General features: G+C 51.5%; 1 protein-coding gene across 1 annotated transcript in view; it reads right to left on the bottom strand.

Moving 5' to 3' along the window:
- STX8 (syntaxin 8) overlaps positions 1-24,223 on the bottom strand; it is an 83,632-nt gene that overhangs the window by 46,588 nt on the left and 12,821 nt on the right. Inside the window, exon 6 of the mRNA XM_041470942.1 lies at positions 23,411-23,503. Within this exon, the coding sequence (XP_041326876.1) occupies positions 23,411-23,503 (93 nt within the window). The remainder of the gene's footprint in view (positions 1-23,410; positions 23,504-24,223) is intronic.

Below are 24,223 nucleotides of genomic sequence, written 5' to 3'. Positions count from 1 at the left end.
CCAATTCGTTCTGGGAGGTCCTGCCCGTGCCTCCCCTTTGTCTGCCCCGCTCGCCGGGCTGCTGGGGAAGCTCTGACAAATCACTGCCACAGCAGTGCCAAGCTGTCAACATGACCACAAGGCTGCTCTGGTTGTGAGAGGGATGAGCTGCACCAGAGCCTCTGCAGCCAGCAGCGCCCAGGAGCTGCTCAGGAGCCACAAACCCAGCAGTGCTGGGCAGAAAACCATCGACAGCGCTCCAGAAACCTGATACAGGCTAGCAGGAAGGAAGAACACTCCAAAGATTCCCAAAAAAGAAAATAAAACACTCCTGAGCTCCAGCCACAGAGAGATAGAAAACCACTGAACAGCACTGTGCACCCAAAAAACTGATACAGGTCAGCAGGAAGGAAGAACACTCCCAAAGATTCCTGAAAAAGAAAATTAAATGCTCCTGAGCTCCAGCCACAGAGAGATTTGAGAACTGGAATGCCTACAAAGTTTGGTTTAGCTACTTAAATCTGATGAAAAGTTTGAAAGAAGCTGTGTTCTACCTGGGAAGGGAATCCCAGCTCAGGGAACATTCAGCTGCGGGGGCTGAAGGAGTTTCACAAAGAAGCCAGCTCTGGTGGGATGCTGCTGGGAGCAGCTGGGCAGTGCCAGCACCCCCAGAGCTCCTGCAGGACACACAGACACAGCAGCACACCCTGGAAATATTCAGATGCTACCAGCAAAGCAAGGGGAAACAGGAACTAAAACTGCTAGAGATGGCAAACTGAGAGAGGAGTCTCCCTCTTCTTTTATTTTCAGGGTTCTTCCCCTTTTGGAGAAGAGCAGGAAAGTCATTTCCTTACACAAGATGTTTTAATTCACATTTTCCTTCTGCCATCTCCTTCACAGGCCCACCAAAACAACCCGGGGAAAAGGTCAGACACAGCTATACATTAAGCAGCAAGGAAAAACAAGGCACATCCCACGCTGAGGCCACGCTAATGGCCCTTTGGAGTCAACACTTCCCTAATTCACTTTTTAAGACTTCCAGTTGCAAATTTTTTATTCAGCTTTCACAGCACTAATAGCCACAAGAAAGCTACCCAAAGCCCCAACTCGCCACGTCAGGATTATTTGATATGAAGGTCACTTCCTCCAGCCCCAAACAAACTCCTTCAAACCCTGTAAAAGACACAAGGAAAAAGGACAAGGAACACTTGTATTGATTTTAGGATATGAGACACAGGTCAAACACCGAGTGCACAAAAATAATTCCTGCTTCTAGAGGAACAGAAAAGCACTGAACACTCAGAAGTGCCCTGTGCTGGCATCTGTGGGGTGCAACAGTTAATTTATGAAGACAGATTAATGTGCCCACAGGCCCTCCAGCGCTAAGGCAATTCTGACCTCTCCAGACTGGCTGCCAATGTGATATAGGTCCAGAAGAAATCAGCCTGTTCTGCTGTGAAAGAACAATAAATCGGCTTCCTTGAATACAGTGCTTAAAGAATCCAAGTTCCTGACCCTGAATGTTTCCCTAGTAGGATGCTGTGCTGTAGGGAACAATCAGGATGACATTTGCTGAAATGTGTGGGATTTATGACATAATAGGTTGCACATATGCGCCAAAAGAGAAAAAAACCCTCTTAAATCCAAGCAAATCAAGATTAATTAGCTATTAAAATAGCCAGGAGAACACAGTGCAGTACAGGTGGTACAACAAAGCTGCTCCTCTCCCTGCTCAGTGACTCCAGTTGTTTTGGGTCACGCCGCCCGTGGATCCGCGAGCGCACTCGCACTGGGAAAAGCAACAACTGCTTCTCCTTTGTCAGCTCCTGCTCTCTGCAGCTCTCCACGCTTGCACCTCCACAAACAAGCCTCACGCAGCCCTGTGATAGGAAGTGTCCCTGAGTAAGGAGGAGAATCCCGTTCTGCCTGGCTTTGATCAGCAGGACGGGCTGAGCGCGCCGGGCTGTTTGTGCAAGGCTGCTCCCGTGCTCAGGAGCTGCTCACACTCACCTCCCCAGCCCAGCACATCCCCTCCGGCTCTCCCCCCTTCCTCCAGCCCGCTGGCTTTGTGTTTCCTGGCTGCTAATTGCAATTACAGGTGTCCCAAAGGCACAGCCTGACAGCTCGTGTCTGAAATGCCAGCGCTGCGCTGGGGCTGTGCGTGTCCAGCAGCACCACAAAGCAAACCCTGCCCATCAGGAATCACAGCAGCCCCGCTGCTCTGTCCCTCCCCACCACCCCAGGAATGCCAACAAGTTGTTAACACCCTGCAATCTGCCGGCTGTCCCCGTTAATCCCGGTTTTAAGCAAGGCTGTGCTCCCGGGAGATGCCATCAGGGCATCCCCAAGGCCAATGTCACTGTGAGCCTGAGGTGGAGCAGCTCCATCCCAGCAGGAGCCCAGTTTGTACAAAAACAGCCAGGCTGCCCGGGCAGGGGAACAACTTCACCGAGCCAGGCTCCCTGAACAGCAAATCTGCCCAGGCTGTGGTCAGGACAGCTGCCACGGAGGCTGCTCTCCCTCTGTGCAGGATGGGACTGAGGTGCCTGTCCTCCCTCTCTGCACGATGGGACTGAGGTGCCTGCCCTCCCTCTGTGCAGGGAGGGACTGAGGTGCCTGTCCTCCCTCTGTGCAGGATGGGACTGAGGTGCCTGCCCTCCCTCTGTGCAGGATGGGACTGAGGTGCCTGTCCTCCCTCTCTGCAGGGAGGGACTGAGGTGCCTGTCCTCCCTCTCTGCAGGGATGGGACTGAGGTGCCTGTCCTCCCTCTCTGCAGGATGGGACTGAGGTGCCCCCTCTCCCCCTGCACAGATCTTCACCCCACACACCTGCATCCAGCTCTCCACGTCCTACACCATGTAGGAGAAGACTTCTTTCAGCCATGGTCTTTGTCCCCACTGGCCCTGAAGAGCTGAGCCACGTCCTTCCTTCCAGGTGAGGGATTTGCTCTTCCTTCCCTCCAAAATCCTGATTCTGCAACAGGGTAAACTACCAAGGGATTTCTTTCCAGGCCATTTCCAGCAGTTCTCAGGTGCCCAGCAGGCACACAGTTAAACCCATTCCCAGCATTGCTGGCCATCCCTTGGTTTGCTGTGCCCAGACCAGCTGCAGCAGCCCAGAAAAGTGAGACACTGACTGGGCTGAGCACTGCTGCACACCTGCAGCTGCAGGGAACCCTCTCCTTCGGCTAGCCCAGCCTGGGAAACCTTCAGCTATTGACAGACAAAATAATGAATGTGGACATTATTATTGAGCACACTGACCTGGTGGAGAGGCTGCCACAGGGGCACCAAACACTGAAACTTGGGCAGGAGGGAGTCCCTCCTCCCCAGGCCTTTGGAAGGCTCCTTTAATACTTCACTCTTTTCCCTCAGCTGTTTCCAGGACATTTGAGCTGTTTGTTAAAGACTCAACATCCTCTGCCACTCCTCTGGAGAGGGGAGCAGCTCCCTGATCCACTCCTGCAGTACCAGGGCTGCCTGAGCAGACTGTGAGTGCCTTCCTCAGAAAAAGGGGCTGCCCAGAGAAACCTCCCACGAGAACACCCTCAGCTCACAACACTGACAGACAAAATCAGCAGGGAAAAGCTCTGAATCCTCCCCAAAAGTCACTTCTGCAAACGCTTCCCTGCTCAGGGGACGATGGAAGGGACACAGTCAAATCCAACAGCACCCCGCCCCAGAGGACTGGCAAAACACATGCTCAGGGCTTTGCATTTTCCAAAAATACACCTGAAAGTGAGGGAAGATTGCTCCTTCCCCAGCGTGGCTGTGGCAGAGGCTGGGCAGGGCAGTGGCAGCACCTTACCCTGGGTTACAACCTCCTTACTCCAGCACTGACGGACAGATTAATTGGAGACAGCTGCAGGGAGAACTCTCCTAACGACATGATTCATTAGTTTTCATAGATAATTACATCTGCTCATGGCCTCACACTGAATCATTCATTTAGGGAATTTTTGGGGCATTAAATTTAAATGCAGTAATCAGATTTGTTAATCCGTGGGACAAGGCAAACCAAACACAATTTTAGTCAGGGGATTGTTTATACTTTCAACATTGACATGAATTCAGCAGCAGGAAAAAATTAGCAGCATAATGTGTGCTCACAAAGGTTAGGAATTGTTAATGGTAATCTCCCTCACTCCCCCAGTGCTGGTGAGCAGCCTGGGCAGATTTCTTCCTTCTTGTGGCCTGCAGGTTCCTTCCCTGGATGCAGCTCTGTGCCTTACACAGTCCAGGGGCTTGTTCAGAATACACCGAGATCTTCTGATGATTTTTTGACAATAAGATCTTTCCACAGAATGAAAGAATGAAAGTAATTGATACTTGGGTTTTTGCCACTCTCTAGATTCAAAATACAGCTGGGTTTTCATTGTTGGTGTATTATACATTAAACAACCAGTTTCAAACATGGCTTAGCTGGTTTTATTACTCTAAAATAGCAGCACATATGCACAGATAGAAATCCCAGAAAGATCTGCAGATCCAGGCCAGTTCCCTCCCTATCAAGTCACAAAGTTTTTACTAATCTGAACTCCACTTTAAAAACTGATCATTTTTTGCCCATTTCTTCTGGAAGCTCCTTTGGAATTTTTCATCTCTCAGTTTAAAAAGAAAAAAGAAAAGTAATTTTCTCATCTGTACTATTTATGGCAAATTCATTCCCATTTTTTCTTGAACCAATATCCTCCTTCAGCTTCAGCAGTTTTTTCTCTCCCCAGTATTTTACTGCCAAAACACGAACAGAAAGCAAACCATTATCTGCAATCCATCCCCAGCTGGCCAGAGTGCTCAGCCCAGACACCAGAGCCCTCTCTGTGCTTTCCCACTGACCTCCACAGCCCTCACTCCTCCTCTGGACCTCCTTCTCCAATTTATTCTGCTGGAACAAGAAGCAGAAGGTTCAGAGAGCATTTTTCCCAAAGCTGTGCCCAGGTGCAGGGGTTTGTCTTGGCCCTGTGGCACAACTGTCACCTGCTCCTCCTCATTTTCTCCCCTCATCAAACCATCAGGTCAGGTTTGGGACGAGCTCAGGCCATTGCTGCAGCTCAGTGGATCAAGAGCAAACTCAAGGCTTGACCCTCACAGCATTTCAGGAACTCCACCCTCCTCACACCTTGACCTGAACCACGCTGAGAAAACACAAAGGATCTGCAAGAGGAACCTCGTGGCACATCCAGGATCCACAGCTGTCAGCAAACCAGCCTGCAGAGAAGAGCAGCTCAGGCTCACCAGCACCATCCCAGGGGAAACAGCTTTTTGGGGGCCCAGAAACAAAGGGCAAGGTGAAAACCCTGCCCAACACTAGCCAGGGAGTCCTTGGGCAAGCCAGGACCACCAGAGCACAGCTGCTGGATGGCAGCCACAGCAGAGCTGCTCCTGGGGGCACAGGGGAGAGCACCTTGGACATCACAGCTTGGGTTCCTCTGAGTTCTCGTGCTGCTGTGAGAACCTGACATTAATGGGCAACTTGAGATCTCCTCCTCTGCTGAAGCTGCACCTACGCAGTCGTATTTATTCTTGTTTGGTTTGGGGAGATGGGGGACTGCTCCATGGAAGCTGGGGGTTCCTCTGAGTTCTCGTGCTGCTGTGAGAACCTGACATTAATGGGCAACTTGAGATCTCCTCCTCTGCTGAAGCTGCACCTACGCAGTCGTATTTATTCTTGTTGAGGTTTGGGGAGATGGGGGATTGCTCCATGGAAGCTGAAACAAATTAATATTGCCCTGAGCATTATTATTTTAAGAGAAAGCAGCAGCAGAAGCACAAAGGGAAGCCAACAGCTTCTATTTTCTTTGAGTGAGGCGTGTGACAGCACACAGTGTATGTGTCAGGACCCATCCCAAAGGGCACACCGTGCTAAGCTCCTGGTGAGGCTGCTCCTGGCCAGCCTCCCAGGCCCTGCAGGCACATCCCCATTTCTGCACTGCCTCCAAGGCTCACGGCCCTGGCCCAGCCCTGACTCCCAGAGAGGAGCAGCACCCGACACACTCCTGTCTCTGCAGCACTTGTTTGTGTAACTGGAGACCTGTCAGGCCCTCTCTGCTGTGATTTAAGCTCTGCCAGTGTCAGAAGGAAAACAAAGAACAAAGATGCTGAGCTATCCATCACCCCAGCAGAGCCCTTGGGGAGTAGCTGGAGGAATGGAGGAATGCAGCAGCCCAGGGCAGCCTCCCTTCCTGTGCTCAGCAGAGCCCTCAGAGAGGAGTTCACCTCCTCTGCTGCCTGCAGGGGCTCCTGGACAGAGGCTGGACACAGTTAAAGGAATAAAGCAGGGATTTATTAAAAAAACCCTTCAAAGGATCCACCTTGGGCAGTGCAAGAGCCCAGCCAGGGCTGTACCCAAGATGGACCCAGCATGGACTCAGAGTCACGAGTTTTCACACTTTTATCAGTTTTGGTCCATTCCCACCTTGGGTTCACTGTCCAATTGCAGCTCCAGGGGATGCAGTCCCACCCTCCCAGGCTGCTCTCCTCCATCCCCTGTTGTTTGCACTTTTTGGGGCTGAAGGTGCAGCGGTGTCCTTGGTTCTGGGGCTGGCAAAGGATTGTTGTGTGTGCCTGAGCTGTGAGGAGAGCTGCTGACACTTGGTGTGGAGCTCAGAGTCACACACTAAGGCAGCAGAGAATCTGAAAAATGAAAGCTCAGACTTGAGGCATCACTTCCAGCCTGGCCAGGGCTCTGCAGCCCCAGAGGAGCTGCCTCCCTGCAGGCACCAGGGGCTGCTCGGTGCCCTGGCCACAGCAGGTTCCTGGAGCCCTCACAGGCCCTGCCTGGGGTATTCCTGCAAGGAATTCAACGGCTGAAAACAGCAAACCCAAGAGCCAGAGCTGTTTGCTGAGAGGGTTTTGGTTATTAAATGCATAAACCCACAGAAGATTTTTTTCTCTTGTTCTCCAAGAGAAATGGAGGTGATACACACGTGTTTTATTAGTGCACAAGTGCCATGAGAGGAACTCATTTCCAGGGAAAATTAAAATACCAACTTCCATTTACCAAGGAATTCAGCACAACTGGGGAGACAACTAAAATAAATCAGGGAAATGCAAGAGAAATGGGGCAGCAAGCACAGTGAGGAGCCACACGGGTCAAAGCTGTCTTGGGAAACCTCAGCACCAAGGGACCACAGGAACAGCTTCAGGACAGCTTCCCCAGGGAAACTGAGGCACAACCCCCAGGAGCTCGGTGTCCTGCCTGGAAGGGGCAGAATAACTGGGAATGGCATGGTCACAGCTCTTCCTGCCCAGCAGCAGCAGAAGCACCCCGAGCTGAGCAGCTCAGAAGAGAGGACGTGGAAGCAGAACTTGAATCCTTGCCTGATCAACCTCACTGCATGCTCATGCTGGAGAAGAGCTCTCACACTGGAGAAGAGTTCTCACACTGGAGAAGAGTTCCTCAGAGACTGTCAGAACTGGAGGAGCAGCCCAAAGCCTCAGGGCTGTTTTCAGGAGCACGAGAGCCCAGTGAGCAGAGCCCCAGCAGCAGGGAGGGACGGGGATGGGATGATCCAGAGCTCAGCAGAACCCACCCCAGGGCACCACGGGCAGCTCCGTGCTGGCATGGAGAAACACAGCCAGGAGCCTGTCCCAGGACAGGAGCAGAGACCTTCCTCCCTGAGGAGCTGGCTGTGCTGGACCTGCTGAGGCTCCCCTGGCATGCAGCAGCACTTCCTCCTCCTCCTCCTCCCCTCAGGCAGCACTACCTTGTCTTCCAACAGTTGGGCAATTGTCTGAGGATGTCTAAGAGGGGAAAAACACATTCCTCTGAAGCAGCATCACTGCCAGGCACAGGGCTGCAGGAGCATCCAGCCTCACTGCCTAACAAGCACCTTGAAAATAAAACACAGCCGTTGTTTCAGGCAGCGTTAAAAGCAAGAAGAAAAGCAGTGCCCTCTTTTTGCAAAGGACAAAATGTACCTCTGGATTTCTAACTCTCCTTTTACAGTGTTTTGCGGTTTATTTTTTTTTCCTGAGCTCCTCTCCCACGTGGAAGGGATGAGGAAATGCTGGGGAGGGTGGTGGCTGAGGACAGTTTAAGTGTGCATGAGCCGGCTGTTCACCCTCAGCACAGCACTTGTGCTCTCGGGGATCACCCCGAGCCCATGACACTGCTCCTTCCTCCTGCAGACCTTCATGAACTCCAGCTGGAGACTCCTTTTTCTTCCCCCAGGGCCAAAGGGAAACTCGCTGATATTTTTCATGTTTAAGATGTGGGGAAGGACACGCAGCAACACTGAAACAGATTAAGTTGCTGAATTTCTCTTCCCCCCACTCCTCCCCCTTTTTTCCCAGAAGAAGGGAGTCTTCCAAGCCCTAGAACAGCCCAGAAGAGCAGAGAGCATGGGAACAGCACCCAGAGCATGGATCACATCCTCTGAGCCCCTGGGCACCACACAGGAGCCACCTCACCCTCACTGCAACCCCCTCAGCTGGTGCTAGAACCATTTGAGATTCGGGGCAACAAGAGGAAGAGCATCCTCTGCAGGAGGGAGCACAGAGCCAGCAGCCCTGCAGCTCTGGGGACAGCTTTGGCTGTGTCAGCAGCTCCTCAGCTCACAGCTTTGGGCAGGAAGAGCTGCTGCCAGCAATGACACATTTTACCCAAGATCTCCTGAGCAAAGCTAAATTTGGAGAATTCAGTGTTTATCACCATTGCTTTGATGCAGAAACACCAGAGGAAGTGATGGAGCTTCAGTGGAGCAGCCTTGGCCAGCCAAGGACACTGGGGCAGGATGGAGCTGTGGCTGGTTTTCACACAATTACTGTTAGTGAGAACTTCTGGAGAGCTTCCCCCTTCAAAAACCAAACCTCTCACTGAGGCCAGCAGTGCCAGCCCGTTTATGAGATGTTTTTATCCCAAGCTGAAGGACGGGGGTTTGGCTGTGCTTGTGCTTGGCAGTGTCTGTACATTTGGATGATTTAGGCAGACAACATCTGCTGCCTTTAATGCCCAGCTGCTCCATTTAATCCCTGCAAAAACTGGTCTTCCCCTTCCAATTTCTTTAAACACTACTGGGAGCCTTGTTTAAAACACATCCCTTGTAAAGGCTCCTGGCAACTCTGAAAGGAGAGCTTTCCTTAATCTTCCTGCTAACTTCAGGGGACAAACTGTTCAGCTGTCACCATGTCACAGCGTGGGTGATGCTAATGAGCTGGAGGAGAAGCCAGGCCACAGAAACCCCAGAATCCCACTCCACCTCCCTGTGCCCCCACTCCAGCAGGGTCTCCTGAGGAGCTCTGACAGAGCAGGAGCCCCAGGTGCTGCAGGAGAGCCCAGCAGCTTGCAGCAAACCCTGATTGAGACCTGCTAATGAAGGCTCTCCTCGCCAGGAGTGGGATGGTGCTGAGTGGGCAGCTGGAGAAGGCTCCTGGGCACTTTGTGCCTGGAGCTGGACCTGCCCTCCTGGGTGAGGATCCCTGTGGCTGGCTCACAGCTGCCTGCAGACAGGACTGTTACTGCTCCTTCAGCACCAAATACACACGGATTGTGATGAAAAATAAATATAACCAGCTCTGATAAATATCAAACAGGAGGAACTCCACACTTATCAGAAATTACAGCAATTTGGTCATCTGTATCCTGCAGGAGTTGAGAGCCTGAAGCAGAGCAAGCCTGGCATGTGCTCTCTTGAAAAGGCTCCCCAGCCCCTGTATTAATGGGTTTTTCCTCCTTTACTCACAGAAATCTGAAAGTTTGTCTTTCAGCAGGTCTGAGGAACAATTTTTACCTTCAGAATAAAACCATGCAGAGCCACAGCTGTCCAGGGTAGCTTGCCATCACACTTGCACTGTGAATACTCAACAGAAGCAGAGTGAGAAATCTGCCTTATGCTTACAACAAAGCTCTGAGATGTCTTTCAAATCAGCTGTGATTGTTGTATTTTTGATTTATGGTTGCTTCTGAGGGATGCAACCTTCCCTCACCTAACAAAACCTCCTGCCATTCCCTTCCAACAGGAATTGCAGCTGGGTAGGAAGCACAGTGGAGATTTGGGGGTTTATTTCCACTTCTGAGAGTTCCCTTAGGGCAGGAGGTGAAACAGAAACCTCTCCAAGCCCTCCCTGCCCGCGGGGGACAGCTCCCAGGGGCTGTGTCCTGCACAGTGACAGGGGCAGGGCTGCTCAAAGCCCTGCTGGCCTCCCCCAGCACCTGCCCCACAGAGAAAATCACCTTCAAGTGCTCAGGGAGGCTCAGCAGCAGCACTGAGAGTGAAGGCTGGCCCTGGAACAGAAGGGAAATACACTGATTTTACCCTCAAAGCCCCAGCCCTTCCCTCCCACAAGTGCTGGGGTCTCCAGCTATGAAATTCCTTCTCCCTGCACGGAGAGCACAGCATCTCCATCAGCATCAAGCTGAGCTTTCCCCAGCAAGGGAAACACAACAGCCCAACCAGCAGGAAGAACCACACTGCAGCTCCAATTTCAGTCTGAGCACCCCCAAAATGAGCTGAGATTAGTGACATGGCACAGCTGGGGAACCCAGCACTGAGCCCAGCTGCCACAGAAAACCAGAAAAGCATCATCCAGCCCCAAAACAGAACTCTGCTAATTTAGCCCAGGGATGTGTGCCATGCTGAAGCCTTCTCTACCCAGGCTGGTGCTCTGGGGCAGCTTGGACCCAACAATAATTCCCAAGTGGAAACACTTTTCCATAGTGAGCACATATGAGGTAGGCCACGTCCTGAGCTCAAGCAGAAGGAAGCTTTCCTCCCAGCTTATCTGATTTTCTATTCATTGCAAATGCCACGTTTTGGAAGGCCACCTCAGAACTCCATTCACCCTGCTGGTTTTCCTTGGCAGGACCCCAGGTTATGTGCAGACCCTGGAGGGAAGGCAGCTCGGTGTGACACCCACAGCCTCTGCACAGCAGCTGGGGAGCAGGACACTGCAAAAGGAACTGGTTTTCCTTGGCAGGACCCCAGGTTATGTGCAGACCCCCACACCCTCTGCACAGCAGCTGGGGAGCAGGCCTGTGGGAACCCTGACACTGCAAAAGGAGGGCAGGTGGCAGAGTTATCAACAGCACGTGCCAGGGATTCAGGGGTTTCAGAGGCAAGGAGCACCAAAATTAAGAGATGCCCTCAGCCTGCCCGGAATGATCCCTCCCTGTCCCCTGGATGTCCCAGTGGGCACCTCCTGCTCTCCCTGCCCTGCTCCTGTGCCAGCCTCACACCAGGAACAAGGAGAGGTCCTGCTCACCCTTCACAGCTTGGTCAGGGAAATCTCACCTTGAGAAGATGCAGCAGACAGACAGACAGACATGTCTCTGCTGGGGCAGAGCTGGAGATTTCTGAGCTCAGCAGAGTCCTGATGGATTTTTGCTCAAGGACCACCCCACAGCAGTCCCCTCCATGCTACAGCAGATAGCAGAGCTCTGCAATGCCATTAAAATCACTACAAGAGTTTGAGGACAGTAAAATTAACAATTTCTCAATTTCTTGCCCAGTTTCCCAGCCTAACTCCCTCACACAAAACATGACAAAGCCCATGACAGCCAACCAGTAAGAACCAAAAATGCTCTCTCTACACCCAGAAGTCCTTCTCTCCTCCACGGACAAGGAGAAGCTGGTCCTGATCTCTCCTCCCAGTGCTGCTGCAGGGCACCACACCCCAGAGCTGACACAGTCTCTGGTTTGTCACTGGGACTGGGCTCCAGGTGCTGCTCTCTCCCCATCCTACAAACACAAAGCTCAGGGTTATTCAGAACTGGGCACTTTATACCAAATGTTATCTTATTTTTACCTATGATTTGCCCAAACCAGACCAAACCCAACCTTCTGAAATCCTGGCAGGACTGGGAGCCAAATCCTTCCAGCAGCTGTGCTCACACCTGGAGGAGCAGGTTCAGCTGAGCAGGCTTGGGGAACCCTGGGGTCCCTGGTGCACCCAGTCCAGGGTCTCCAGCTCCAAACTGGGAACCCTGGGGTCCCTGGTGCACCCAGTCCAGGCTGTCTGCTCCAAACTGGGAACCCCAGGGTGTCTGCTCCAGACTGGGAACCCCAGCCCAGCCCAGGGTCTCCTGCCCCAAACTGGGAACCCTGGGGTCCCTGATCCCAGCCCAGTCCAGGCTGTCTGCTCCAGACTGGGAACCCCAGCCCAGCCCAGGGTCTCCTGCCCCAAACTGGGAACCCTGGGGTCCCTGATCCCAGCCCAGTCCAGGCTGTCTGCTCCAGACTGGGAACCCCAGCCCAGCCCAGGGTCTCCTGCCCCAAACTGGGAGCTGTGGCCTCAGTGTCTCAGAGCCCAACCCATCACTCTTTATCACAAAGGTATCACTTGAACTGCTCCCCTCAGCTTGGAAAAAGGCTGTCAGGCACACATGTTTCAGACTAAAGACTGGCCCCAAACCAGCATTTTTCAGCAAACTTGGTCCTGTAAGAGAATTTCCAACAAAATTCTGAGATCAAACAGCCCTGGAGCTGTTTCAGCACAGTGATCCACGCAGCCAAAAGCCAGATTTGATTGTGCCCCTGCACTCTGATGCCAGACACTTCATGTCATGGGACCTCATGTACCTTGTGTGATTTATTCCCTTCATGCTGAAGCGTTCCTTGTAAAACTGCTGGGAGAAAGGAAAGTGGAATTTTGTCTGCTTCCACATCCAAGAGTTGTACTACTGTTGTGCTGCAGGATTATTCCAGTTACTGATGTCTGGAAGGAGCAGTTCAGTGGGAACAGGAGCACAGCCCCCTCCCTCCCAGAGCTCCTGGGCTCTCAGGAAAGCCTGGAGTCAGGCAGAGCTTTTCACAATGCATGGCACAAACAGGAGAATAGCACACCAGCCTGGTTTGGCATGCACAGGGATGGAACACATTTAATACATCAGCAATTCACACTGAAGGGTTACACTCAAGCTTGCAGGGAAGTTAACTTATAGTAATAGCTACAGCATAATGATTTTATCAGTTTCTCAGTGATAGAGGGATGCTCTAAGGTACCAACTTCACCATTGTAACAGAATGCCACCTTTATATCACAATAATTTTGTTTCTGACTGAAAGCTCTGAGGAAGCAACTGCTCCCAGCTCTGCCTGTGCCCTCCAAGCTGCCAGGACCCTGGACTAAACAGAAAAATCTGACACAGCACAGGCCAAAGCCCCTCCATGAAAAATCAGCTCCCACCAACACTGTGGGCACAACCTGGCCCCTCAACTTTCCTTAAACTTAAAAATCACACAGCAAATCCACCCCCAGTGCTGCACCTGTGAATGGGTTCTGCTGCCTCAGCCAAGCCCAGCTCCCTGGAAGGGACAAACTGGGGCTGTGAGCTGGGCTGGAACAGCTGGAACAGCTGGAACACCTCCACCAGGGCACTCCAGGCACCCCAAAAATCAGTGCAGCATTGCCAGGGGACTGCAGACATTATATTATATATAATATAACATATATATTTATATATTATATTGTATATATTATATAGCCAGAGAAGCAATATATCGTGCTCAGGAGAACAGGAGAGCTGGCAGAGGAGCTGGGAGGAGGGATGAGCTCCTGGAGGCAATGGGAAAAGCAGCAGAACGAGCTGCAGAGCCTGAGCAGGCAGCTAGGCTGAGCGAGCCCAGTTCAAAGCCCTGCTCAGGTTCCAGCCATACCTCAGCAGCACAGCGTGCCCACGAACTTGGTTTTTCTGCTCCTCTCCTGAGCTGCAAGCGTTCAGCTCCCAGCCCTGCAGGTTTCCTGGGAATCCAGGAGAAGGCCAGGAGGAGCAGCCCTGAGTGAAATCACCAAGACACAGGAGAAGCTGCTTCCCTCCAGGCATGGCTCCCTTCCCGGCCTGCAGATCACCTCCTGTGGATGTGCCACAGCCACCTGAAAACCTGCCCCCACCAAGCCTCAAAAACCCCTCTGAGAAGGGGCAGGCACAGGGGAAGCACTGAAGGCAGAGTCTTTAATGTACACACTGAAGGAGAAACCATCAAGTGGTATTTCACTGCCACAAACAGCAAACATTTAAAAATAAAATGTTATTTTTAGCCTAAGTGGTGCTTAAGGACTCGAGAATAAAACACTGCCCAGAGACAGGGAAATGTCATGGTGAGAAAACGCTGCAGCAGCCGTGTCCTGCCCAGCGAGCACCAGCTCAGGGCACGGGGAAAGCATTTGGGATCCTGGCTCCAACTTAAAACCCTCCCTGATTCAGCCAAACCTTCTAATCCAGCCAAAAACCAGAGGAGAATGAGCCAGGTAGAACACCCTGGTGTATCTACAAGGGTAAAAGAAATGAAATTACACAGAAACTCGCACAACATTTTCCCAGATCCTCCAGCAAAGGCTGCTCTGCACAGGACAATTCATCCCCTGCCTTTCTTTGCCACAGGCAGCCACTGGAAGGTCAGGATACAGAATTCAGCTGCCCCCAGACAGGCAGGGATTGACCAAAAAGGGGCTGTAAAGGAGACTGGGCTTGTCCCTCCCTGCTCCTTTATGACACAGGACAGACATCCTAAAAAAGCTGGGAAAATAAATCCCCTCTCCACAGTCCCAACCTGAGATTTTCTAGAATGGAGGAGAAGCTAAATTAACATGGAAAAAAAACCATCAGCGTTTTGAAATATCTACAATTACAGCTAGGTTTTGTTTTCTTTTTAAACAGTTTAAATCCAAGGCCTGAAGAAGCAGATGGGAAACTCTCATGTGCTAAAAGTTGGGGCTTCTACCAGAGCTCTCCATAAGCAAACTGAAGACAAGCTTTAACAAAGAAGATGTTTGAGATAACAATTCTTATCAAAAAATCCTGAAAGGCTTAAAAAATCTGGAAGCTCATTCCCCAGCAGCTCTGGTCCCTGGTCAGACAGATGGAGGGAGACAGCTCCCCCTTCCCAGCACAGGGTGGGTGAGGTAGGGATTGACTAACTGTGGAAAAATCCACATAATTGAGAAGACAAATGTTGAACAGTTATTTTACAGCCTGAACTACTCAAGGAAAAAGGCTGCCCGTGCCAAGGGGCCAGCCAGGCTCATTGTGTGCGAGCAGCCCGGGCAGCAGCGGCGCTTTCATCCCTGCCAGGTGCAGCTGCAGGGCTGGAACACCCCTGGGAGCCCCAAAAACACCCTGGGAGCCCCAAAAAACAGCCAACAAACACCCCGGGAGCTGTAAAAACACCCCTGGGAGCCGCAAACAGCCAGCAAACACCCCTGGGAGCTGCAGCACCCTCCTCTGCACCCCCTGGCACACAGCAGCAGCGCCCAGCCTAACAGAGCCTGCCAGGGAGCACAGGGATAAACCCAGCCTAACAGAGCCTGACAGGGAGCACAGGGATACAAACCCAGCCTAACAGAGCCTGACAGGGAGCACAGGGATAAACCCAGCCTAACAGAGCCTGACAGGGAGCACAGGGATACAAACCCAGCCTAACAGAGGCACAGGGATAAACCCAGCCTAACAGAGCCTGACAGGGAGCACAGGGATAAACCCAGCCTAGCAGAGCCTGACAGGCTGCACAGGGATGTAATCCCAGCCTAACAGAGCCTGACAGGGAGCACAGGGATGTGATCCCAGCCCAGCAGAGCCTGGCAGGCAGCATGAGGATGACTGCTCCCTGCTCCTGGCCGTGCTGTCAGCAGCCCTGAGTGAAGCCATGGCCAGGACACCCCACACCTCCTCCTGCTGCTCCAATCATCCAACACTGCTGAAATTGCCCTGAGCCCCAGCTCCAGACTCCCTGAGCAGGTTCCCACCTGGCTGCTGACCCAGGCCTGCAGACAGATCCATCCTGCACTGGCCTCCCTGCTTTCTCCACGTTCCTTCTAAGAACACCAGGAAATCTCAGAGATAAATAAACACTGGAAATATGAAGCAGCAAAGTCTCCTACTTAAAAGGTTAGGAAACACTATAAATACTTTTTTTTTGTGCAGCTACCTTTCCCAAAGCAATGCAAATTCAGTGTAACCTTGGTTTCCATCACCCAGCAGGCAGCACAGGCGGGGTTACTTCCCTGACAGATACCAAATAATTTGTTTTATCCTCATCACCCAGCACGAGGCTGCATTCCTCACGGGCTGCACACAGCTCCAGCTCTGCTCTGAAGAGTTCAAGCTGCCCCACAGAGCTTCCCACCACGGCAAAGGTCTGAGTGTGCTCTGACAGCTTCCTCGGGAGGTGAAACACTCTCATCCCAACCCAGACAGAAAACAGGAAAACCAGCAGTGAAGGCTGATGTTGGATGCTCACCCAAAGGGGGTTTGAAGCTCTCCTTTTTAAAACCACGTGCAAACCAAGCCTTATCTGCCTTTCCAAGCAGCATCTAATGTATTTTGATATATTTCAGGGACGTGGTTTTGTGGTGGACTTGGCAGTGCCAGGTTGGCACTGGACCCGGTGATGCTGAAGGTCTTTCACAAGGAAACGACTCCACATCCCCATCCCTGCTGGGGGGCAGTGATCCCAGAGCTCCCTCCCAGCCCAGGCATTCCATGATTCCCTCAGCCCAGCCTGGGGTGCCAGGGCAGGTGCTCTGAGCACTTCTGGGGGGCTCAGGATGGGTTAAACCCTCAGCCCCTGGGCAGCCACACACACTTTGATGCTCTGAGCCACATTTATCTGCTGCTGCTGCTGGCACAAACCCTCTCACAGCCTGCCCTCACTCCCTAAGTGTTTTCCCACACCTGGAAGGAGCAGGGACCTTACAAGCAGCTCTTGTCACCACAAAGGCACAGCTCAACCCCAGGAGAGATCAAGTCATGTGCAAAAAATGAGGCAAGACCTGCAGAAAGCAGAGTGCAAGGGCTTTAGGACTAAAAATACACCCCAGAAGTGCTGTGGAACCTCAGGTTTGCCAGCTCCCAGCTTCTCAGTGTTCACATCCAGCCTAAGTGTTGCACTATTTAGACCACTCTAGACAAAAAGCAAAGTTAATTTTTCCCCTAAGAAGGGTTAAATCCACTTAAACAATGTGCAATAAAGGCAGAGCCGTGCCCCAGTAACACTGAAGTTGTTTCTATTCCATACAATATGCTCAGGAAGCAAAATTAAAATCTATCTGCATGGTCTGAGGTCACTGGGGCTAGGGATGGTTATTTGAAATCTGAGTATTAGAAACATATGGTTCTCCATGGAGGCTTCCAGCAAAGCTGAACCTGCTGGTGCTCAGCTTTCCAGGGAATGCTGAACACCCCAGAGCCCAGCAGCCTTTCCAGGGAATGCTGAACAGCCCAGAGGAGCCCAGCAGCCTCTCCAGGGAATATTGAACATCCCCAGAGCCCAGCAGCCTTTCCAGGGAATGCTGAACAGCCCAGAGGAGTCCAGCAGCATTTCCAGGGAATGCTGAACACCCCCCAGGCAGGACTGGAGCCCCCTCCAAGGGGGTCACAGCAGGCAGGGCTGCGACTCCATAGGATGGGAACAGATCTTGTTCAGACAAGATGATGAACATTCCTACAAATTCAATCTTCAATCATTTCTGATTTAAAATGAATCCTAACAATGATGCAGTGCATCCCCAGCCCCTGCTCTGAGGCTCACAGCTCAAGCCCAGCCCATGCACAGTGCTAATTAGTTTGTATTACAGCAGAAACACTGCTAATAAACAGAAATGTGAAACGACTTTTGGATTCTGCAACAGGCACATAAATAATCTTTAGGAGATTTTTCACTGCCCATGTCCTGGCTGGGCTGCTGCAGCAGGAGCTGAGCTGCCCTGGGAGGGGGAATCTCATCCTGCCAATGCTTCCAATAATCCTTGCAGCACCAGGGATGTTTCCACTTGTTGTGGCTTTGGGGACCCTGGATGGAGGAGGAAGGAAGGAATGAATGGATGGAGGAAGGAATGAATGTGACTCCATGTTCTCAGAAGGCTGGTTTATTGTATTATGACCTTATATAATATTAAAGAATGCTACACTAAACTATACTAAAGAATAGAGAAAGGGCACAGACAGAAGGCTAAAAGGATAACAGTGAAAACTGGTGACTCTCTCCAGAGTCTGACACAGCTTGGCCCTGACTGGCCATCCACATGAATGAATCCACATGGAATTCACACAAAACCAATGAAACAACCACCTGTGGGTAAACAATCTCCAACCACATTCCAAAGCAGCAAAACACAGGAGAAGCAACTCAGATAACATTGTTTTCCTTTTTCCCTGAGGCTTCTCAGCTTCCCAGGAGAAGAACCCTGGCAAAGGGATTTTTCAGAAAACATCAGTGACGTTCACTCCCTTTGCTGATGACGCCAGGACAATTCTCCAGGTGTGTCCAGAGCAGGGCTCCAGGCTCAGGCACTCTGACACAGCAAACACCACGGCTCTCAGGGTAACAAAAACCTCCCAGCAGGCTGAGCTGGGTGTCCCCAGGGTCCTGTGCCACCCACTGTGACCAGAGGTGACACTGCGACCTTGCTCTGCACAGCCATTGTAAACACAAACACCACGCCACAATTTCTGGTCGGTTTTAACCAGCAGCATTTCCAGGGAATGCTGAACACCCCCCAGGCAGGACTGGAGCCCCCTCCAAGGGGGTCACAGCAGGCAGGGCTGCGACTCCATAGGATGGGAACAGATCTTGTTCAGACAAGATGATGAACATTCCTACAAATTCAATCTTCAATCATTTCTGATCTACAAACAAATCCTAACAATGATGCAGTGCATCCCCAGCCCCTGCTCTGAGGCTCACAGCTCAAGCCCAGCCCATGCACAGTGCTAATTAGTTTGTATTACAGCAGAAACGCTGCTAATAAACAGAAATGTGAAACAACTTTTGGATTCTGCAACAGGCACATAAATAATCTTTAGGAGAAGATTTTTCACTGCCCATGTCCTGGCTGGGCTGCTGCAGCAGGAGCTGAGCTGCCCTGGGAGGGGGAATCTCATCCTGCCAGTGCTTCCAATAATCCTTGCAGCACCAGGGATGTTTCCACTTGGGGTGGCTTTGGGGACCCTGGATGGAGGAGGAAGGAAGGAATGAATGGATGGAGGAAGGAATGAATGTGACTCCATGTTCTCAGAAGGCTGGTTTATTGTATTATGACCTTATATAATATTAAAGAATGCTACACTAAACTATACTAAAGAATAGAGAAAGGGCACAGACAGAAGGCTAAAAGGATAACAGTGAAAACTGGTGACTCTCTCCAGAGTCTGACACAGCTTGGCCCTGACTGGCCATCCACATGAATGAATCCACATGGAATTCACACAAAACCAATGAAACAACCACCTGTGGGTAAACAATCTCCAACCACATTCCAAAGCAGCAAAACACAGGAGAAGCAACTCAGACAACATTGTTTTCCTTTTTCCCTGAGGCTTCTCAGCTTCCCAGGAGAAGAACCCTGGCAAAGGGATTTTTCAGAAAACATCAGTGACGTTCACTCCCTTTGCTGATGACGCCAGGACAATTCTCCAGGTGTGTCCAGAGCAGGGCTCCAGGCTCAGGCACTCTGACACAGCAAACACCAGGCTCTCAGGGTAACAAAAACCTCCCAGCAGGCTGAGCTGGGTGTCCCCAGGGTCCTGTGCCACCCACTGTGACCAGAGGTGACACTGCGACCTTGCTCTGCACAGCCATTGTAAACACAAACACCACGCCACAATTTCTGGTCGGTTTTAAAAACTTGGTTTTGACAAGAAATTCAAAACGTTACATAACCATATAATTAAAGGATTATTATGAGAGAGGGTTCACTAAAAATGATCCGTTCTGGCTAGGAGCATCCTGGCTGGGCACAGCACTCTCCTGAGCAGGAAAAGGACATGAAGGGTCTGATTTTGCAGCTTATCTGTCCATGAACTGATTTATGCTCTGCTGTGAGGTTCAGAGGAGCTGGAAGCAAAGAACCCCTCCTCAAGAGAGCAAAGAAATGACACTGGCAGGGAAAAACGCCAAACTGGGCAAGTTTTGCAAGCTCCCAATATTTACCATCCATCCCAGAGTACTCCATTCTCATGCAAGCATGTCACAATGAGAAAACAACATCTCTATAAGGGTAAAACAAACAGCATTCACAATTTCTGAAAGCATTCTTCCACAATTATTGCACTAGATTAGATTGCCTCATCACCAGGGCCAGAGGCCATTTACACTATTTTCTTTCTTTTTTATTTTTTTTATGGAACAGATGAAAGGATTACAGAAAGTTTTCTGGGGCCAAATTTGGAGCTAATGATGGGAAAATTCTTTTGCTAATCCCCCACTGCTAGCGGACTCCTGAGGCTGGAAAAAAACAATGTCTCCTGGTACCCAGCTCCTATTTTGCTCATCAGTGCAAAATGCCCAGCTCAGGAGGTTTGCAAGGGCCCATCAGCCTCAAGCAGAGCCACCAAATCTGCAGGACAGGGCTGCAGTGAGAACCTGAGCACAGAACCACTGAGACCCCCAGTGAAGCGTGGATGGTGCACAGGGGGAGCCAAGGATGGGGCTCAGCCACCCACCCTGGGGAATGGGCCCTTCCAGAACATTCTGTGCCTGCAGGGACCCCACCTGAGCAGCCCCTGCTGCCTCCAGAGGGTTCCTGTAGGGATGGGTGGGAAATGTGGAGCTCAGGCAGGCCAGGCTGGTGTCACCTGGGTCCACGTGCAGGACCTTCCCATGGGCACAGCTGCCCCCAGACCCCAGGGGTGCCCTGGACAAAGCTCCAGCCCTGCTCCCCCCCTGCCCCTCAGCCACCTCCCTCCCAAAGGCAGCTCCATCACTCTGCAGTCATTTAACACACACAAAGGAATTCGCACTGAGGAGTAAACTTTGCATAATTAATCCATCTGCAAATGCACAGCTACACCAGCTGGCACTCAGGGGAAAATGCTCTGGCCACCTCGGAGCTGGGAGTGCAAACACCTCCAGAGAGCTGCCTGGGGATGGAAAACACAGACCCGAGGAACAGGTCTGCAAAATCAGTACCCAGCTGCCTAAAGCTTAATTCATTAATGCACATTATCAGCTGCCTCTGCACTGAGCCAGGTTTTATTTCAAGAGCAGCACAAGGTGGGAACATCCCCAGCAGGCAGGGAAGGGGAAGTGAAGCTTCCCACAGAAAGGAGCTCTGATGGAAAGTCTGACTGGAGGAAAGAGAAATGTTGAAGCAGCACTTAATGAAGATGAACTTCCCCTGCCTCCCCACAAGCCAGACGATGCCATTATCACTCAGCACCAGGAAGGAAAGGGATTCCAGGGAAGGGGAAATTACAGGGCAGTTATCCTCATCAACCTGAGCAGCAGCAGCGACACGAGCTTGGCACAGAGCCTGAGCAAAGTCTGCTCGTGGTTAAGCAGGGGCACGAAGGGAGATGTGCACAGGGAAACAGCCCCTGGAAAATATTGCTAAGGACTTCAGCTTTTCCAGGGTGCCAGTGGCAGCAGAATGCCTGACCTTATCCCCCCCATATCTGCCAAAAAAGCCCAGAAAAAGGGACTGCACCAAGTCAGCAGAAACGTGGGAGCTCTGCTTGCCTGGCAGGGATGGAGCCAGGGGCAGGGACTGCCCCACAGCTGCAGGGCCAGGCTGCTCCCAATCCCCTGCACAGCTCCAACTTCTCCTGCTGAGCCTTCCCACAGGGCTGCTGCTCGCTGTGGGACACAGGCTCTGAGCAGCACACCATCCTCACCACCCCTGCTCCCAGAGCTCCCCTCTGCCGAGGAACAGCTGCCTCCAGCTCCAGGAAAACACAGGAATGTGCTCAAGGCTTTGTAAGTGTCCCTAAGACAAACAACGCCAGCACTAGCTGCAGGATTTGTAAAAAGGAGGGTTAAATATGTTCCATGTCACAGGTATTTCCAGGTCTCATTGCTAGAAGAAGTCTGGCAAAAATGCAATGGCATGAAACACAGAACCCTCAGGGTCCCTAAAATTAAGAATTTGGGAAACCATCCCCAACCCCCAACAGGGAAATGTGACACATTGTGTATTTTCCTGAGGAGAAACCAAAAGTTCACAGAGAATCCATAAATATGCTATGCTTCCCACCTGTTTCCTATTTAGAGGGAAAAAAAAAAGCAATTAATATGACTTTTTAAGCAACAATTAATAAAGGCACCTATGAGATGAGACCCCTAATTGAAAATGTCTTTCCTCACACGAGGCAGAGGATCCAAACATGACAAGAGCACCGAGCACGGTCCCTCCCAGCTGCACAAACCCTTCCTTAGCAGCCCTAAACTTAACAAACAAAGACATCTTCTAGGCATTTCCTATCCCTCCTGGGTTCAGCCGTGGCAGACAGGAGAAATCCATCCTCCTGCCTCACTGTGCTGCAAGCAGAGCTGCCATGCAGGGATGGAGTTTGGAACCCCTCAATCTGAGCTGCCAGGCAGGGATGGGAGTCTGGGACCCCTCACTCTGAGCTGCCATGCAGTAATGGAGTTTGGAACCCCTCAATCTGAGCTGCCAGGCAGGGATGGGAGTCTGGGACCCCTCACTCTGAGCTGCCATGCAGTAATGGAGTTTGGAACCCCTCAATGTGAGCTGCCAGGCAGGGATGGAGTTTGGAACCCCTCAATCTGAGCTGCAAGCAGAGCTCCCATGCAGCACTCATGGCAGGGATGCACTTTGGAGTCCCTCACGTGCTGCAGTCTGAGCTCCCATGCAGGGATGCAGTCTGGAGGCCCCTCACATGCTGCAGTCAGCTCCCATGCAGGGATGCACTTTGGAGCGCCTCACATGCTGCAGTCTGAGCTCCCATGCAGCACTCATGGCAGGGATGCAGTCTGGAGCCCCTCACTCCCAGGGGGCTGCAGAGGGCAAACAGCACTCCAGGAAGCAGCAGCTCTCAGGGCTGGGCTCCAGGGCTCTCAGCAAGGCAAAGGACACTGCCCTGCCCAGAGGGGAAGCACAGGGCAGGGATGAAGGCCAGGGCTCCCACTGGGCTGCTCCAGGTGGAAGGAATGGAGCAGTCAGGAGGATCTGCCCTGCCAGGGCCAGCTCGTGCCACGTGCAGTGAGGTAACACAGCACACTGATTTATTATTGCAGGAGAGCAACTCCACTCAGCCACTGGCTCCTCTGAAAGGAGCTAGGTGCTCTCCTGGGTCAATATTACATTAATTTGAGCTACACTCACTGCCACAAACCCTCCCAAACCCAACCACTTGGAGCTAACAATGCAATGCTTCTCCTTGAGTCGCTGGCTCAAGACTTCTCCACTCAGCTAAACAGGAAAGACACAGAGTGAGAATGCTGAAGTGAAGCCCTGCAACACATAAAAACTGTCATAAAACAGAAAAAGGCAGAAGATGGAGCACCGAATCCATTCTGTGCTTTGGAGCAGCCATCACCAATGCCTCTGTTCAAAAGTCAGGCTGGGGGAAACCTCCCAAGTGTTCCACCCTGGCCACAGCCCACAGGGATGGAGAGAGGCACAGAAAACCAGGGGAGGAATGGGCACAGCAAACCTCCAGTGCCAGCTGCTTGCTCTGGACAGAAGGAGCAGCTGTGTGAGGAGAGAAGAAAACAAATCCCACCTTAGAGAAAAGTGAGGCAAGATCCTCTCCTTACCGTTCTGCTCGTCCAGCTCATTCCCAATTTCCTGCCCCATCTGTTTTTGCCTGGATATGATTGAAGAAAGAGCATCGAGTCCAGCATCTTGTTCTGCACCAGGAAAATACATTAAATTACTTCCAAAAGTTGCTGAAATGCCAGGCTACATAAAATAGGTAGAAGTGAAGGAAAAAAAATCGACCTGTGCTTAAAGGGCTAAAATGTATTAAGAAAAACACATGAACACAACATGAAAATTAATCCTTATGGCAACAGTACTCTTGAAATAATGTGAATGATGGGTAAATAATTTCTCTGCTCTGGCTGGGACATTTTGCTGGATCCAAAAAAAAAAGGATAAAAAAAAATCCAAGAATTTAACATTTAGCTGTTACTCAATCATAAATGCAGGGGATTTTCTGGCACACACAGCGAGCTCCAGATTAGCCTTTTTAAATTTTCCAAGCAACTTTTAACATGAATAAAAGAAAACAGGTGATGCAAACACCAAAGAATTCAAAGAGATTTTTTTTAAGCAGAGGGTGGGGAGAGCTGAGGGGAGCAGGGCAGGGACCAGGGTGCTGTGCTCCCGGAGCTCTGCACAGCTCCTGGGGGAAGAAGCACATCCCCTGTGCCCTGCAGGCACCACGGAGCCCCTCAGCCAAAACGTGCAGCTCTCCCTGCCCTGAGCTGCCAGGCTGGCACAGGAGGAGCTGCAGAGGGGCAGTGCCCAGGGCACAGCAGTGACGGCCAAAGGGGGTGCCCAGGACACCCTCCACTTCAGCAGCCTCCTTCAGCCTCACTTTAATTACCTATAACGTAATTAAAATG

Source organism: Pyrgilauda ruficollis, unplaced genomic scaffold, assembly GCF_017590135.1.
Source record: "Pyrgilauda ruficollis isolate IOZ18807 unplaced genomic scaffold, ASM1759013v1 scaffold250, whole genome shotgun sequence".
Lineage (NCBI taxonomy): Eukaryota > Metazoa > Chordata > Aves > Passeriformes > Passeridae > Pyrgilauda > Pyrgilauda ruficollis.
Note: the sequence above shows the minus strand (reverse complement) of the source record. Positions and strands in the feature narration are given on the sequence as shown.